Below are 17,191 nucleotides of genomic sequence, written 5' to 3'. Positions count from 1 at the left end.
GCTCAGAGGTTTTTACTGAGACTCCCAAATGGGAGGCCAGAAATGTGTGTTAGGGTCAGAGTCCCAACACGGAGCCTGCAGGGAAATGCAGGAAGCTGTGAGAATCAAGCCAAGTTGCAAGGAGGAGCTTGGGATTTTTGAGAAGTCGGAAATCTGGACCCTCTACCAAGAAAAGCTACAGGAGCAAGAAGTTGGCCCAGCTTCGTGGGCTGAAAATGAGAGGACCAGACCACAGCGTGCTGATGGTGCTTGAGACGGGGCTACAGGACTTAAGCGTTTCCAGTTTGCTTTGTTCTAATTCTTCCTTGATATTTCCTTGTTCCTCTTCCTGGAATGGGATGTTAAACCTGTGCTCCCATGTGCTACAAGTATGAAACTTCCTGATTATCTTTCTGATGAACAGGTAACTTCTCTCTGAGTCCAGAAGAGACTGTGAGAACTTGTCAGGTTGGACGGAATGAGATGAGCATGAATCTTTAAGGTCCAGTGGCCTCTCTGAATATGGAGTGCCCTCCACAGGCTTGTCTTTTCAGTGCTGGATCTTCAGCTGGTGGTTGTTGGGAATATCATTTTAAGGTGTGTGACTTTTGTTTACGCTGCATTTGTTTAACTCCATGAAGCTGTGTTACTGTGCCTGTCTAACACACCCGATGGTCCTAATAAAGAGCTGAACGGCCAATAGCGAGGCAGGAGCAAGGACAGGCGGGGTTGGCAGGCAGAGAGGATAAACAGAAGGAGAAATCTGAGAAAACAGCCAGAGAATAAGGAGAGGAAGACACCAGGGGCAGCCACCCAGCTAAACAGCAAACCACAAGGAAAGAAGTAAAGAAAGGTATAGAGAAATAGAGGAAGGTAAAAGCCCAGAGGCAAAAGTGTTCGGGATAATTTAAGAAAATCTGGGAAGAAACAAGGCAAGCTAAGGCTGAGCATTCGTAAGTAATAAGTAAGCAAGCCTCTCTGTGTGGGTAATTTTCTTGGGAGCTAGATGGCAGGTCCCTCAAAAACACTAAGAGTTAAAAATAATCACACAACAGGTGGTACTATTTGGGGATGCTGTGGAAACTTGAGACAGGGACCTTCTGCAGGAATTAAGTCACGGGGACTGGTCTTTGGGGTATATTATCCTAGCCCCTTGCCATCTCACTCTGCAGCCTGTCTAGGATATAGTGAGGGCTTTCTCAGCCATACTTTCCTAGCGCCATACCACGCCCAGAGCTCATGGTGCCGAGCCATCTGAAGAAACCCTCTGAAAATATGAACCAAAGTCAATCTCTCCTCCCCAAAGTTCTCTGTGCTGGGTATTTTGGTTACAATGATAAAGAGCTCATTAGTTCGGAAAGGAAAAGAATGGCTCACAGTGGTAAGTCATGACCACAGCAGACTACCGCTGCTCAGGGACTTGGCATCGCGGCACAGCCTAGCATAAAAACCTGTGACTCTGTCCCCTGCCACAAAATGCTACAATAGTGCAGCTCTTTGTCCTCAACTCAAACTCCCTCCATGACAGGTTACAGAACAAGGGCATCTAAAACTTTCCGTTAGCCCTGGCCAGGCCCGAGCAGCATCATGCATGGCAGGTGTTTTACGTACTCTCTGTGCCAGTCGTAAATCTGATGGATGTTGCCAAACACAATCTTGTCTTTTCCCTTCATGTCATCAGGAACACCGTCTTCTTTCATAAGGGCCATGTAGCCCTACAAAGCAATGAGTGTGAATGAATGCATAGCGCAATGTCTGCATCAGACATGATTAACAGTAACGGCACCTGACACAGACACGCACCGTCCTATGAACAAACCAAAACCCTGCATGAAAAGTGTCCTTACCGACTGCTTCAAATGTATTATTATAGTCGCTGCTGTAACAATGTAACATTTATAAATGAAGGAACTCAAATAGCTGAAGATGTAAATGGTTTCTTAAAACAAGCAATCCCACCAGCGACTAAACATAGGGAGCTGGTCAGTCCCAAGTCCCTCTGGTTTTAGGATTTACATCATAAACAAAGGGACTGAACTCTGAGATCGGTAGACAGCACAATAAAAGGGATTTAGTAATATCTTTCTGTAAGTTGCGTGTTAACACAGATGAATTGACTATCCAGCTAACGTGTGTTTTATACTCTGTTCAGCTGGATATGGTGTGTATCTTGTGTAGCTGAGGCAGGAAGATAGAGTGTGAGCCATTCTAGGGTACACAGAAAGACCCTGTTTTGAAACACAAAATAAAACTTCTATTCAATCCCAATGAGACAGAGTTTATACTGGAAACCTTATTGCTATCAATGACTGCAGAAAAACCAAGCATCTTAAACATTTATGCCAGGGAACTGCAGGGACTCTTCGGCAGTGCTGAGCACGGACGCCAGGCTGTGTGCACACTAAGCAAAGGCTCTACTACTGAGCTGATACTGCAGCACAACAGCTGACACTTTTAATGAGATGGGACCCAAAAGGTATGGCTCTACACACAGCAGCAAAACTAAAAAAAAAAAAAAAAAAAAAAAAAAAAAAAATGTTTTCTACTGTAAAAACCCTTCTGCTTTAGAGTCAGGGTGGTAAAACCAGCTCGTGGGAAGTGTAGGCATGAAGGTTATGAGTTCAAGACCAGCCTTAGCTAAACGTTGAGGCTAGGTCTAAAAAACAGACTCATGTGTGGTTGGTCATATCTATTACAGCACTCAACAGGTTGAGGCAGGAGGACTGCCACAAGTGTGAGGACAGCCTGGGTGACACTTTGAGTTCCAAGTTAGCTTAGGTTTCAGAACATAATATGAAAACCAACTAGCTAGCCAACCAACCAACCAAAACAGGCCTTTGGATGAACTGAGCTTACTGCATGCTCCTGCCTGTAACTGACTAGTACCGAAGACAGTGGCTTTGCTGTACCCACAGAGTACTCAGAAGATGCTAGTGACCAAAAATGGTGGTACAGCTTTTCTGTGTACAGCTGTAAGTAAATGCCCCTGTAGAGACACGAGCCAGAGCAGTAATATGTGGATTCAGAATGGGCTGGATCCATAGCTCAATCACACTGACTATTCAACCAATATTACTGTTGTTTCTATGGTGACATCTAATCTTACAAAGTAATTAAAGGCAAAATTTCAAGATAAAAGTCACAAAACTACTGGCCATAAAAACCTAAAAACCTAATTACATATAAAATATATATCAGAATGTACTATGTAAAAAATTCCTTACAGTTGGACACAGTTTGCTAAGACAGCTACATTTAAGGCTTCTGAGACAGTATCAGCATCCTGCCATCTGAAAAGGCACCTCTCTGATGATTCAGGCTCTGAAGTTTCCGAAGATACATACCTCAACCACACAGCCAAGGTCCCGCACATAGTCTCTCTCCGTTTCCACTAATTCTTGCAAAACATAGCTAGAAGAAGAGAAACAGTGTTTTCTGAATAAATTGTGACAGACAAATTTGCTTTTGTGAGGATGGGTTTTTGCAGGACCTCACAACAAAACATTAAATTTATACAAGTGGGTCTGTCTGGCAGGTTGAGTGAACGACCGTGGGCACTCTATAGTCCATGACACGCGGGCGCACACAGGTATAATGTGTGCACATACACTATACAGGTATGATGATGGCATAAAATGAAAATGGCGAGAAGCATAGGCCCGAGTTTGTTATGAAGGTATGACAACATTAGGGAGTGCAGTTGTTTTTTTAGTTAAGTCATTTTAGGCTTCAGTGGACATACAGAAAAAAAAATTCTACTTCAGATATCTAAAGTATGTACATTACATGGAACTGTATCTGTCTATAACAACCAAGGGGACTTTGACGAGAGAGAACACTCCCTGGGGGTTGGTTGCCTCCCAGACATTAAAGATAAGTCTCTATTGCTGAAGCCACCATTCACTGGGGACACAAGACTTGGAGGTTTTGGGCTGCCTGACCTGAAAGCCTCTACCTGAGAGCTAGATTTCACAGTACCAATCAGCGCTATGGAAGCTGCCAAGGGAGAGACACAACCGATAACCCTCCCTACGCTCATGGACAACAACAGTGACGTACAACATGGCAAGAACGACACAAGGTAACCAGCAGCTGTGTAACTGGACTTAAGGACCACACAGCAGGAGAGATCCCATGCCTGGCACTGGAAACCTAGCCAATGATCTGGGGTTTGTGAGGTTAAGGGTCCCACGGTCTTACTATCCCTCGGCTAAACCAATATAACTCCTAACTGCATCCTAAATACTTTGTTTTATGCCCTCAGATAAGTCTAACTCATGTCCCGTTGAAAAAGCTTCTCTTTGCAGACCATTCTAGAAAGCCGGTGCTGATCAGAAGGCAGAGAACAATTGACAGCCATTGACGGTGCCCAGCTGCAGCAGATAGATCTGCGATCCAACCCCCATTTCTAGTGCTCAGGGAACACAACAGAGGGGTGGAAAGGTTCTATGGGCCAGAGGACGAGGAAGTCTGCTGCCAAATTGTGTCTCCTAGAAACGTCAGGGAAGCTCCACTCTTGATGCCTCAACAGCATGGCTGCCTACACAAGCCCTGGACAAGGACACCCGTAGACAGGGACACCAATGACCCTGCTAGGATGGAAGAGGGGAGAAGCACAGGGCCCTAGTCCTAGTCAAAGAACCACAGGGAACTAAGGAGAGCCGAGAAAGGGAAGATTAGCTCTTTTGGGGAATGCAGCCCCTTCAGTTGGTTAACCAATACCAAGTGGTCAACTCCAAAGTCATATACACATAAGAAACACTCGCTGAACTCAGCAGGCTGTATTTATATATTTATGTGCGTGTATATGTAACAATAATAATTAAGGATAAGAGGTCATGAATTTTAGGTGGGGAGTTATTAATAAAGTGCAACAGATATTGAGAACAATAGAAACTATAGCTATGGATTACCAAATCCTTACACATACACACCCCCCCACCCACAAATGTATACATGCATGTATACAAATACACATACACACACACACACACTTGCACATGCACACTGTCTTGGCAGGAGGCCTTGGATTTCCTTTGTCTAACTCAGAGGTGAACTCCACTCTTGGCTTTGGGGTGCTGCAGCTGGGGATGGGGGGAGTGGGGGTGGGGAGGATGCCACGCTGCTTACTGCCTTCTCTTTAGAGAGCTGGACTTTCTTTCTTCCATTTCATCGATGGGTGAAGAGGACGAGAGGAGGGAATTGTCCGAGGGATTGAAGGAGGGGCTGCTACTGTCTCCCTGGTCAACAAGCAGCGAGCTGGGACGATCCTCTAGCGCCTAGAAGAAATTTAGTGTTGATGTTGGGGTAAGAAAATTTAAGTCATAAGATACAAAGGATGTGACTGGGAAATTACAAAATCTCTCACAACAGATAAAACTGCATTACTAAGAAACACTGGAGGGGCTGGGGAGATGTGCAGTAGTTGAGAGTGTTTTCTGCTCCTGCAGGGGACCCAGTCTATAGGCCCAGAACCCACACGACAGTTCTAGACAACTCTTTCAGCTTCTGCAAGTATTATATGCGTGTGGTGCACATACATACATGAAGGCAAAAGACCGCTCATACATGTAAAATAAAAACATAAATCTTTAGAACAGCAAAACAAACAACAACAACTAATATTGAGGGTCTGGGTAAACACAAAAATTGGAATTAAAAATATCAATGAGTGTGTGTGGGGTGTTGTAACATTCCTCTCAGTTGCTGCAGGAAACTGGTCATGTGCTTTTAGCACTATAGAACCTCATGCAGAGTTTGAAGGTATTCAAAAGATCTTTGAGCTGAATACTGTTGATTAATGTGACATTGGTCACCCGTTAGTGACATTCTAATTGGTGTTTGCCAATTCTCTTTCTACACCTGATTCACTGAGTGTCTAGGGATTACAGCAATTTAAAGTTCCTCCCAAGCTTCCAGCTAGATCCACAGAATGGTTTGGCTGGAAAAAAGATGGGTTTGACAAACAACCAAAGTGCAGGAACACTTAGCATCACCGCCTTAGCTCGCCTTCGCAAAGCGACATTGCTAACTTGTCCTGCACCATCGAGCTTGGGTGACACAGGCGCCTGCATGCGCAACCTTGTTCAAGGAAGCCCACCGAGCTGTAAACCACGCCAGCTAGGGCTCCTCTTTATGAAAAATCAGGACACCACGTTAGCTAACAAATGGAGCCTGCTCCAAAAATTGCACTCTGATAAATAAATAGCAGTTGACCTTTATTGGAAGTACATGTTCTTCCAGTCTCAGGGCTTGCGTCATGTGCATGGATCAGGGGGTGATGACAGGGAGCCAAGACTGTGGGTGGACATTCTGCCCCCTACTCTCTAGACCGCTGGGGCTCATTAGACGGAACTCTGTTCATTTGAACAATGAGAAAAAAGAGAGAAGAGGAAGATAGGCAAAGGAGTCATCACAGACTTCATCTGTGCCCACAGGGACAAGGCCCTTATAACTGCACCAGCTGCCCAAGCTCAGACAACTGAGTCCCGGGCCACTTCTGGCAGCCTGTCCTCAGGTGTAATCTTCCTGAGATGGCACCAAGGAGAGGGTGCATTGATGGAGACAGAGTCATATGCTTTTGTGACAGCTGGGATGGTCACCCTGCCTATGGTGCCCACTGGTCCCTTACACAAATTGTGTGTGTGTGTGTGGGAGAGAGAGAGAGAGAGAGAGAGAGAGAGAGAGAGAGAGAGAGAGAGAGAGAGAGAGAGAGAGAGAGAGAGAGACAAGGCAGCTCCCTGCACAACGCTGCAGGGATGAGACCTCAGGGATGCTTGATGCATCACTTGTGAGATCCTCTTTTACTGCTCATGGTTTACAGGAAGGTCTTTGACAAGTCCTTCTTTAAATGCAACTGTGTGTGAGCACACACTCGCACGTGTGTTTTGTGTGTGTGTGGGGGGGGCGAAGTACTTCACAGAGCAGAGCATCTCAGTAGATGCTAAGGCCAGCCAAGCAGTTAGCTGACCAGTAAACATAATTGAGCATCCCCTGGAAGTCTGGATACAGAGGCTCAGAAAAACCACTGTAGCTGTCAATCAATGCTCTCTGTGCTGCGCTCCATAAGTGTGATTTGTTCATATGAAGATACGCGAGTGCTGGGACCTGGACCCTGCCCTGTGACCTTTTTCTTGGCCGATTTGAACTTGGTCCTCTCATGCAACAAACTGCAACTGTTAGGAGTCACAGCTTTTCTGAGTTCCGGGAGTCCTTCACAGCCTCTGATGAACCTTTGGACATAGAGCAGACCCCTAGATCCAGTCCTGGTCACAGTGAGCGAAGTGTGTAGCTGCAGTTACACTCGAGCAGTCCCCAGCAGAGGCGAACCTCCATGCACAGGCAGCAGGGACTTGCAAGCCTAACACTCGATGGGGAAGTCTTACTCACCATTTTGCTCTTCACGAGTTCCTCAATCGCACTGACAAGCTCAGCTGCACTGGGAGTCTCAGAGCTGGTGGGGCGGACTAGTAACCGCGAAGAGGCCTATGGGAGAAGTCAAAACAAAGAACAGGGAGGAGAGGTCTCTCGTTAGTAACAGGACAGAGTAAATTCCCTTGCAAACTCCAGTTTTTTTTAAGTAAGTCCAGACAAAAAGACCACAAGTTTGTCTTTGTTTGCATTTATTTAGAGTCATCCTTTTATATTTACAATATTCTGACATGAAACATTAAATAAAACCTGTCTAGGATACATGTGGGAAGCAGACAATGTCTGTTTTTAATCCACAGTCATGTAACATTGTAATGTTTTTCAGAATGGTCTGGGCACGGGGGCATCCTAACTGTAACTCTGCGAGTGCTGCCTCAGGCTCTAGGCTATGAAGAGAGAAATAGAACCCGGTCAGCGGAAGGGAGGGAGGCTTAAGGTTTAATAGTTGACTCCCCAAATAATCAAGAAACAGAATGGGGAGGCTAACAATGGTTTGACTGTGTTTATGGGACCATGAAAGGGTGCAGTGACCAGATGGGGGAGGGGGACAAGCTCACCATTTCCTGTGCCATCCATTTCCCCAATGATTACTGCAGAGGACAGAAGAGCGGAAGCCTCACAAGCTACCAGATGCCACTTATGGCTACATCGAGGGCGGCACGGGGTGACAGTAAGGGACTCTGAGGGACAGGCTATTGAGCTGAGATTCAGTAATTAGCAAACACTGTTTGCAGATTACTTCTGCTGGAGAGTAGCTGGGGTCTGAGGGGCATAGGTAATATGAACCTTGCTTCATATTAAGGCCAGTGGAGATGCATGCGACACGTGGCTGGCTGTCCCAGAGATGCATTTCTCACAGCGGACAGATACAAAGTTTTACAACGGGCTTTTACATATGCGGACCAAAGTATGTACTTTACAAAACAAACACTGGTTTGCTAGAATGAAATTTGGAATATGAGATGAACAAAACAAAGAAAAAAAATCAAATGGAAAGGTAAGGAAACTGAGCCAAAACAGACACAGAACACAAATCAACGTAATGCTGCAATGAAAGTTTACAAAAAGAGAAAACAGAACAAAACGGAAAATTAGTTCAAGATAATATACTGTCTGGGAGCATTACTAGATTTCTGCAAAAGAAGATTTTGCTACTGATAATACCCAAGCAGGCTGCATGGTAAGCAATAGACAACTCCAGTAAACAAGACTCTAGCAATTCAATCTTTTAAAGGAGGAAAATAAGCCAGCAAAGCCTGCTCCCCATTGCTTGGATAACCACCAGATTTAAAAAATTTTATTTGTTTTGCTTGGGAAAACCTATTCATTTAGACTGTTACAAAACAGCTCACAAGTTGTCCCAACACCCACGTCGCTTATTCCCTGGCCAGTCGCTACATAAAGGGCTTGAGAGCCTTCGCTGTCTCTCTCAGAATGGCCTGCACAGGGGACAAACTGGAGTTGGCTCTCCAGCTCACAACCAGTGTCCTGAGAAGCAGAGCACCCTGGCGGGGCTCAGCTGCGTGGGTCGTGGGTTGCATGTGCTGCGAGTTAAAGCTGCCGCCAATCACTGTCTGTCGTCCATCTTTGGTTGTCAAACTAAGGCTGACAAATCCAGCAACTGACTGACACATCAATAGAGTCAGGAAAGGAACAGGGAAAAATGTGAAGAAAAAACACATCTATTTCATTTGGAAGACTTAAGTATTGTCAAACAAAACAAAACAAAAGAACAATAAAAACCCAGCAGTGACTTCCTAGCTCTATTTTTAGTGCCTAACAAATGGAGAGGGTCACGGTGGAGCCAGGATGCAGAGAGAGTGTGCAAGCTTCATTTATTAGGTTTCCCTTTTTGATACTATATTTTTGAGATTTTTACTACTGGAGTGGCTAAAATCATCTAAAATGATGTAACAACTGAAGGGAAACGGAGACTGACGAGGCTCCTAATACTCTGTAACAACCCCAGCACTTGCTGGGGTTCTGGTCCCATGTGGGGAAGTAACTGGGGAACAACACAACCTTATTTTAACTGGAGAGCCACGTGCGAGAACTACTATGGAGGAAACGTGATGCCTACTGTGGCAGGATCCTCCTCTCTCGGGGACTCTAAGCAGTATGTTAAAATTACTTTAACAGCAGCAATCGCTGAAGCATCTGTGAAATCACTGAACGCATTTACATGATCATGTGCTTTCAGAGCAGCATGTGCTGGCTTAGTGTTTGTTCTAAACGGACTTATTATTCATACTTCTGAGATAAGAACAAGCTGGCTGCTGGGAAGACACCAGGCTTCCAGTGCCTACTCCCACATCCCTGCCCCTCCTGGCGTGGAAGCCAGGGAAGGACTCGGCCTCTGGCCTGGGTGCGCGTGCTCTCCTTTACCTTGTCATCCTGCGAGTCCGGCTGAAGGAGGCTGTGCTGCTGGATGGCCATGGGCGGGGGCAGTGGCACAGCATCGGCGCCCTCCTCTCCTTCTTCTTCTCCGCAGCTCTGCATGCCCGAGGAGGAGGATTTGGACAGCGTGCCACTGCTGAGGCCCTCGTTCCGTCCTCTCTGCAATCAAACCAACAGTTGTTCCTTCATGCTGGGCCATGAAAACCAAGCACTGTTTACATGTTAGACTCTGGGCCCTCGAGTTAGTCAGAAGAGCATAGCAGGGCCAGACTCAAACATATTCATTTCCTCTGGTGTTACTTACATAAAAAAAAGCTTTAGTTTTGAGTTTTAGCTTTAGTGAGAGACCATGGATTCCGACGGAAAAACAAAAAAGAAACCCATGACACAATGAAATAAAACCAACATGAAGCTGTTTGCCACTGCCTTTTTCTTTCTTTGAGATGGTGCAGAACTTGAGCCCAAGTTAAAATCCCCACTGGCTCTGTCAGTACTGAGGTCATCTTGGGGACATGTAAGATGATTTCTTGAAGCATAACTCAGAGCCTCCTGGGATAAAAGGGGAAGCAAAACAATCCTTGACGTCCTCTCTCCACGTTGGTGACACAGGAATGACACGGAGAGCGATGGTATGGTGGATAAAGCTGTCAACTGGCATTTCTAACAATGTCTTTTAGCACTTAACAGTTTGCAAAACAGAAACCTAAATGACACCATGCAGTATTGGGGCTTCCAATAAACCAGATCCATGACTTCCCAGACAGCGTCTACTCCTAACTTGAAACAAAGCCTCAGAAGGGCTCTGCCTCTGGACTCAGCAACATCAGCGACAGCAGCCGGAAGTGAGTCACACAGCCTACCTCTTCGATGGTCTCATCCTGTGGGGTGGCAGCGCTGTCGTCGGAGTCCTTCTGGGAGCCAGCATCTGCACTCTTCCGGACCTCCCTGCTCTTCTTGTGCTTGTGGGCCAACTTCTTGGCGTGCCCATCGGCCTTGCCACTGCTGAGCCTCCGCACAGGGCTTGTGAGCCACTTGCGCAGGGTGTTGCCTGGACGCTTGGGACCTGGTGAGCTCTGCGCTCCGATCATGTGGGGCTGAAGAGAAGCCACAGAGGCAGGCGGACTGGCGTCATTACTGGAGACAGAGAGTGAGTCTGATGGGACAAGAAGGAAAAAGAAGGCCCTTTACTGACAAAAGTTCCCTGGCACTGGGGTCAAGTCTATGCCACTTAGTCACTGTGCTTGGTCCCCAGCTTAACAGACTGAGGTGAGCTGCTGGGACCCTAGACTGCCGTCGAGGGAGAGGGCGGACATGGCTCTCTTCGAGGATGAATGTCAGGCTGGATCTCTGCTACAGATGGCCTTTCTCAAGACATACTGATCCGCCGGGCGGCGGTGGCGCACGCCTTTAATCCCAGCACTCGGGAGGCAGAGGCAGGCGGATCTCTGTGAGTTCGAGACCAGCCTGGTCTACAAGAGCTAGTTCCAGGACAGGCTCTAAAGCTACAGAGAAACCCTGTCTCGAAAAACCAAAAAAAAAAAAAAAAAAAAAAAAAAAAAAAAAAAAAAAAAAAGACATACTGATCCTTCCCAAAAGTGCCTCACATCACCAGTCCTAAAGACCAGTTGGCGACTGCACAGATCAATCATGTTGACGCATTTGTCTTTGAGATAGAGTCTCTGTAGATCAGGCTAGCCTCAAGCCTGCTAGATAAGCCAAGGATGACCTTGCATTCCCGATTCTCCCCCTCTACCTCCCAAGAGCCAGGATCACAAAACTTTGTGCTACCACAACTCAGATGCTTAGATTTAAAATGTCATAACTGAGGCTGGAGAGATTGCACAGGGGTTGAGAGCACCAGCTGCTCCTAGAGGACCCGAGTTTGGTTCTCAGCAGTCACACAGCAGCTCATAGCCAACTCCAGTCCTAAGGGCTTTAACACCCTCCTCTGGCATTCACAAGTACCAGAGCCAAACCACAGCCATGGCATGGCACACAGACATACATGCAGGCAAAACACCCATACACATAAAATAAAGTCAATAATGGTTTAAACTATAGGATACCAGAAGACATAATTTAAAATTATTTCTAACCATTTGCTTCATTAATAAAATCAGGAAATAAGAACTTAGAGAAAAAAATTTAAAATGATAGTTATATCACATCATTAATTAGTCAAAGAAATATATTTAGTTTGACACACTACCAATAAATATCTGCCTGTCTATTTTCCTTCTATCCATCTGACCCGCGCACCCAACGAAAGAGATCAGATTCTGTGACACTAGCACCCACCCATCTGTAATGTCTCCCATCCAGGACCAACTCGATGAAGCATAGAGCATGGCCAGTGGGGAGCCTAGGAGATGGATAGCTACTTGCTCATAGATAATACAGTTTATTTGTTGGCAACTTAGCAATGCTACCGCATATGCTTGAGTAAATACTAGCAATAAAAAACAATAATGTTTTAAACCAAAGGGGAAAAGAAAGCCTTTTCAGTTAACCAAAATGCTCCACAGAAAGGGTGTCTAGACTAAGTTTCTCGCTGGATTTCAAAATTAAACATAGTTAAGTCAGGGCTGACGGACTGTCAAGAGGAAGTCTTCATAAACCAATCCAGAGTTAGGTGAAATGTTTCTGTGAACTTGAAAGCCAGCAATCAGGAACTGAGTGGCCACTTTCCAAGCATCTGACATTAGGGCTCTGCCAAAACGACGCAGAACTGAATGATTTCTTTCAGGAGATGCAATAATGAAGATGACCACTGGCCATGTGTTTATTTTCTTAGACCCGTTGAAGTCTTAAAACACGTATGACAATTAATCCTTGAAAGCACTCTCTTCCACACCCACCTGGACAGGCTCTTTGCCTTACGGAACAGAGACCTTTCACTGCATGCTGTAGATACAAAGCTGGCGTGCGGCCTGTGGCTACACGTAGTGCCAACAGCTCCCGTGAGGGCTTTACACTACTTGAGACAGCTGATGCTCATCTGATTGCTGCCTCATTTCTTTTTTCCTCTGCTCAAGACACAGGCTGGTAGGGCATATGGCACTGCATCATTCATGTTTAAAAATCTACACCTTTAATCCCAGCACTTGGGAGGCAGAGGCAGGTGAATGTTAGTGAGTTCGAGGCCAGCCTGCTCTTCAAAGTGAGTACCAGGACAATCGGGACTGCTACACAAAGTAATCCTGCCTCAAAAAACAAACAAGATTTGCACTTTTCTTCCCAAAGGCAAACTAATGAATGCCTGCTAAGAAGTAGCTCTTTTGCCTGTGCACGTGACATGCAGTACGTGCACGCATACCTGTGCACGTGCTCACTAATTATTATTCATTCACTACGATGCAAGGCTTCTCTGTGTAGCATAAATCAGACGGTAAGAAGACCCACTACACTGGTACACACTTTGAATGACATCACAAGCCTTGATGCAGCTCTCTAGTGGGCACACCCGGCACAGAGCCTCCAGTGCAGTCCCCTCGGAAGGACCCGACTGACTGGTAGCACACTTGTCTTCCTCAGGAGGCCCTGGTGGCCACTGCAGCCAGGGGACTACTAGGAGGTGACAAAACCTGAACCCTACGTGCCCGCTGCCCAGAAACACAGCAGCAACTGTGAGGCTCTTGTCCCCCTTTCCAGGTACCTTGATCGCCTGCCTGCACACGATCTATGCAGATTGCTAGGTCTACCAGAGAGAGTCCTCAGGAGTCAAGGGAGACACTGTATGGGAAGGAGCTTAACTGCCAACAGGCTGCTTGGTACATCTTGTGGCTTAGTAAGTGTAGAATAAAGATGACTAGGTGAGCCCATAAACTGGGTAAGGCTATCCTTATTGTGTGCCCATCCCAAGGACACTGACAGATAATGGAGGACTGTCGCCGTGGACAGTGACCTGACTACTGTGGACAGTTCTGGGAAAGCTATGGGTGGTCTCTACCTTCTGTGAAGCACATACAGTTGTGAATTTTCACATATATGGAAACCAAATCAAGCAGACACCTCTCTCTTGAGATCCTCTCGTGTCACTCACTGGTTTTTCCTCAGCACAGAGCCCAGGCTTGGTGCGTGTGAGCAGCACTGACCAAGGGAAACTGAACAGGGCTGAGACGGTTCGGGACCAAGCTGGCCCTGCAGCTCTGACAGACACACCTGCTTTGCATTTCCAGTTCCTCGCCTTTGCTCCCAGCTCTGCTCCTCGCCACAGCGCAACTGCAGGAAAGCCTTTAGCAAGGCCTGGCTTGGAGTTGATCTTCCTCTTTTAACTGAAAAGAATCTGCTTACTCTGGACACGGAGGGAGGACCTAAGACGGGTGTCAGAGAAAGCCTGCATCCGGGCTAGGTTCTCTCAGAGGTGACCCAGGTTTCCACACCCCACAGGGCAGCAATGGCACTTGAATACCAGGGGTGAAATGAAACGGCTTTATTAACTGCAGTAAGCTGTGGCATCTGGGACTCCTGGTGGCACAGAAACGAGGACACTGTATTCATACAAACAGCAAATGTCCCAACAATACCCAGAATTCATGGGCAATGTGAGCTAATGGCAAGCCTCGCAGTGTCTAGGCAATACTAAAAAACCATGGCTGAAACAAACTAGACGATGACCTCATTCTACTTCTATTTTAGAAGAAATCTGTCCCTTATTAAAAAGGATAAACCTCAGGATAAAGAGATTCTAGCGGGCTTAAAACCCCATGCAGGTGTGCACATAGGAAAGTCACCCTATCTGCCGGGGCCGGACTGAGGAGGAATCCTCAGGTAAGTGGTGTCTTGGATGAGGCTGAGTTCACACAATGGCTACCACGGATTCCTTTGAAAATGGAGATAGAGAAAAAGGCAAAGAGGGAAGATTTAAGCACATGGAGCCAGAGCCAAGGGGAGGGGCAATCTTCCCACTCTCAGTTTGTGGATCTGGACATCTGTGATTAATAAAAGCACTTAAAAATGTAAGAAGAAAGGGGTCATATCCTGCTAGCTGCAGACTAAGGAAGATTAAGGGTTTCTTTGTTTGCTTTTTCCAGCTTTCTGACTTTCATAATGGGAGAAAGTCGCTGAGACTGTCAGTGTGCTGGAGCAACGCTTGACCATGCTGAGGGTCTCTAGCAAACTTTAGAGTTAAATATCGCACACTCTGAGCTTGAAAACGCCTCACCCAAATTTACAAATTTTTTTGTTTCACAGTCTCAGTAGCATACAAGTGGGGTGGAGGGGACATATGTGACCTGGGGGCTGGGGCCTGACTGTCACCTGCACGGTGTAAGTATCTTTAAATCCCATGGCTGCCTTCTGCTTTAGGTGTAAAACTTCCTGAGGTGTAAAATGGCAATGATTTTCCTTCTGTTAGGTGGGGCAGTTGTAAAGAAGGCTACTGTAAATACAACCTAATAGATATTAGGCAATATTCACGTTTCTGCATAGAAAAAAAGAAGCTGCAAACAGCGTGGAGGGTACAGGGAAATGGAGTCAGACGATCTACTTCAAGGCTTGCAGTGGGAAGAGCAGTGGGACTGCACAGGCAAATGCTGTTCAGGCTTCCCTCACCCCATAGCACATTAGTGAAGCACACATGGGACAATAGCTGACAGCTGACTCACGGAGGAGGAGGCACGGCCACCACAAGATGCACGTACTCAACACTGGGAGACCTTCCAGTACATCTCTGTCTCACATTTCAAGTTCTCTTGCAGTATCCCCAAATGAGAGAGAGGGAGAGGGAGGAGGAGGGGGAGTAGAAGGAGGGAGGTGGAGGGAAAGGGAAGGGAGGGGGTAGAGGGAGAGAGGGAGCACACAGGGGAAGATACCCAAGTCTCGCTCCTAGGCAGACAGTTTAACTGAGCTAAACCTAGAGATCCTGGCTAATGATCATGACTCTGTCGTGGTGTCCACCGCGGGTGTGTTGAAGAACATGCGACACACTATGCCATGATGTCTCAGGATAAACGTAACTCCAAGAGAAAAGTCTACAGCAAAGGACTGATTTCCAGCTCACATAGGCATGCTGACAATGGGGGGCATCATTACTATGTAAGAAAGACAACCCCGAGGGCTGTGCTTCTAGAGCTGGAGGCCAGCTGGGCAGGCTTTAACACACTGTACCAGACTTATTGAGAGCTGATGCAGAAGCGCTTTTGTGCTGAAAGCCAGACCAGGGAGCTGGCACTGAGCACACTGGGCCAGAAGTGCACACTATTTGAGAAGCAAAGAACAGACAGACTGCTAGCTCGACTGGGACTGAACTGGCTAGAACAATCCATAGCACTTCTATGTTCTTTAGATGGGACTTAGAGTCTGTTTCTAGAATCAAGCTATCATTCTTTTTCTTACTTACAAAGAGAGAGAGAGAGAGACAGTCACCACAGTGCCCTAGAGACTCTCTCAAGATGACACAAAAAGTCAGCCAAACTAAGTTACTCCTCCAGATGCTCGTCCAGGGACCGTGTCTTGTCTAACACGACGATTACAATGGCCTGACGGTCCACATTACTGGGGATAATGGTGGGCAATACACCTGGGGAATCAGTTGGGGGACTAAGGAAGAGACACAGGACAGTGCTGATGGTTAAGACCAGGCGTGTTATCACGGCCATTTTCCAAGTTAGAATCTGCCTTCTACTTGTATCAGAAACCTTTCCTTCCCTGGCTTCTCCTTCCGATCCAGTTTCCTTGCTCTGACACAGGTTCAGGTCCCCTCTGTCCTTGGTCCCACTGAGCTCTAATTTGTACCCTGGCACTGAGGATCCATGGGCGTGGTAGCAATGACTGGACACTGTGTGCCAGAATTCCATGCCTTTCCCACACACCACTAGGCTGTGACCGTCACATGGATGCCATGACAACAGAGAAAGTAATCTCTGCAAAGGCAGAAGGCACTGAGCCTGGAGAAGGGGATGGATGAAAATGTGGTCTAAGAGCACAAAGTTCACTTTACACACACTTTAGAGTGTGGTGCCGAGAGGTTCCTTGGTGCAAGAAATGTGAACTTTGTGTCTGCGTTAAATAAGAAGTGAGCACAGAAGACACAAGGGAAAAAAGATAAATTTCCTTGACTTAAAAAAAATAAATAAAAATCCAGATTGCACTGGAGGCCCCAGCACGACATTGCCACGGATCGTGTTGTAATGAGGAACACATGTCTCTCAGCCTGAGAAAATGCACATAAACGGCCAACAGATGCAGCTCCTTGGCAGTACCCTCCCACACACTCACCGGGGAGCGCTAACAGCAGCGCCCCCTCCCCGGCTTTCACGACCCATGAATCCCGAAATGCACAATAGTCATGGGCATCAACCCTAAAGAAGCTGCTCTGGCTTTTTCTTTAGACAGGTTGAGAGCCAGAGCCATGCATAGGCACTCGAGCATGTATGCACACAGG

At 46.6% G+C, this 17,191-nt stretch overlaps 1 protein-coding gene across 3 annotated transcripts in view; it reads right to left on the bottom strand.

Annotated features, from left to right (window-relative positions):
- The window catches only part of Trio (trio Rho guanine nucleotide exchange factor), a 290,348-nt gene that overhangs the window by 29,680 nt on the left and 243,477 nt on the right, over positions 1-17,191 (bottom strand). For all 3 annotated transcript variants that reach the window (XR_005284582.1, XM_038321453.1, XM_038321454.1), the window contains exons 35-40: positions 10,668-10,960; positions 9,796-9,966; positions 7,369-7,464; positions 5,110-5,258; positions 3,324-3,390; positions 1,591-1,694 (exon numbers count right to left, since the gene is read on the bottom strand). Coding sequence is in view for 2 of the 3 variants with exons in the window: in XM_038321453.1 (XP_038177381.1) it covers positions 1,591-1,694; positions 3,324-3,390; positions 5,110-5,258; positions 7,369-7,464; positions 9,796-9,966; positions 10,668-10,960 (880 nt within the window). In the remaining variant the exon portion in view is untranslated. The remainder of the gene's footprint in view (positions 1-1,590; positions 1,695-3,323; positions 3,391-5,109; positions 5,259-7,368; positions 7,465-9,795; positions 9,967-10,667; positions 10,961-17,191) is intronic.

The sequence above is a fragment of the Arvicola amphibius genome, chromosome 3 (assembly GCF_903992535.2).
Source record: "Arvicola amphibius chromosome 3, mArvAmp1.2, whole genome shotgun sequence".
In the NCBI taxonomy this organism is placed as follows: domain Eukaryota; kingdom Metazoa; phylum Chordata; class Mammalia; order Rodentia; family Cricetidae; genus Arvicola; species Arvicola amphibius.
This window is presented reverse-complemented; position numbering and strand designations above follow the sequence as displayed.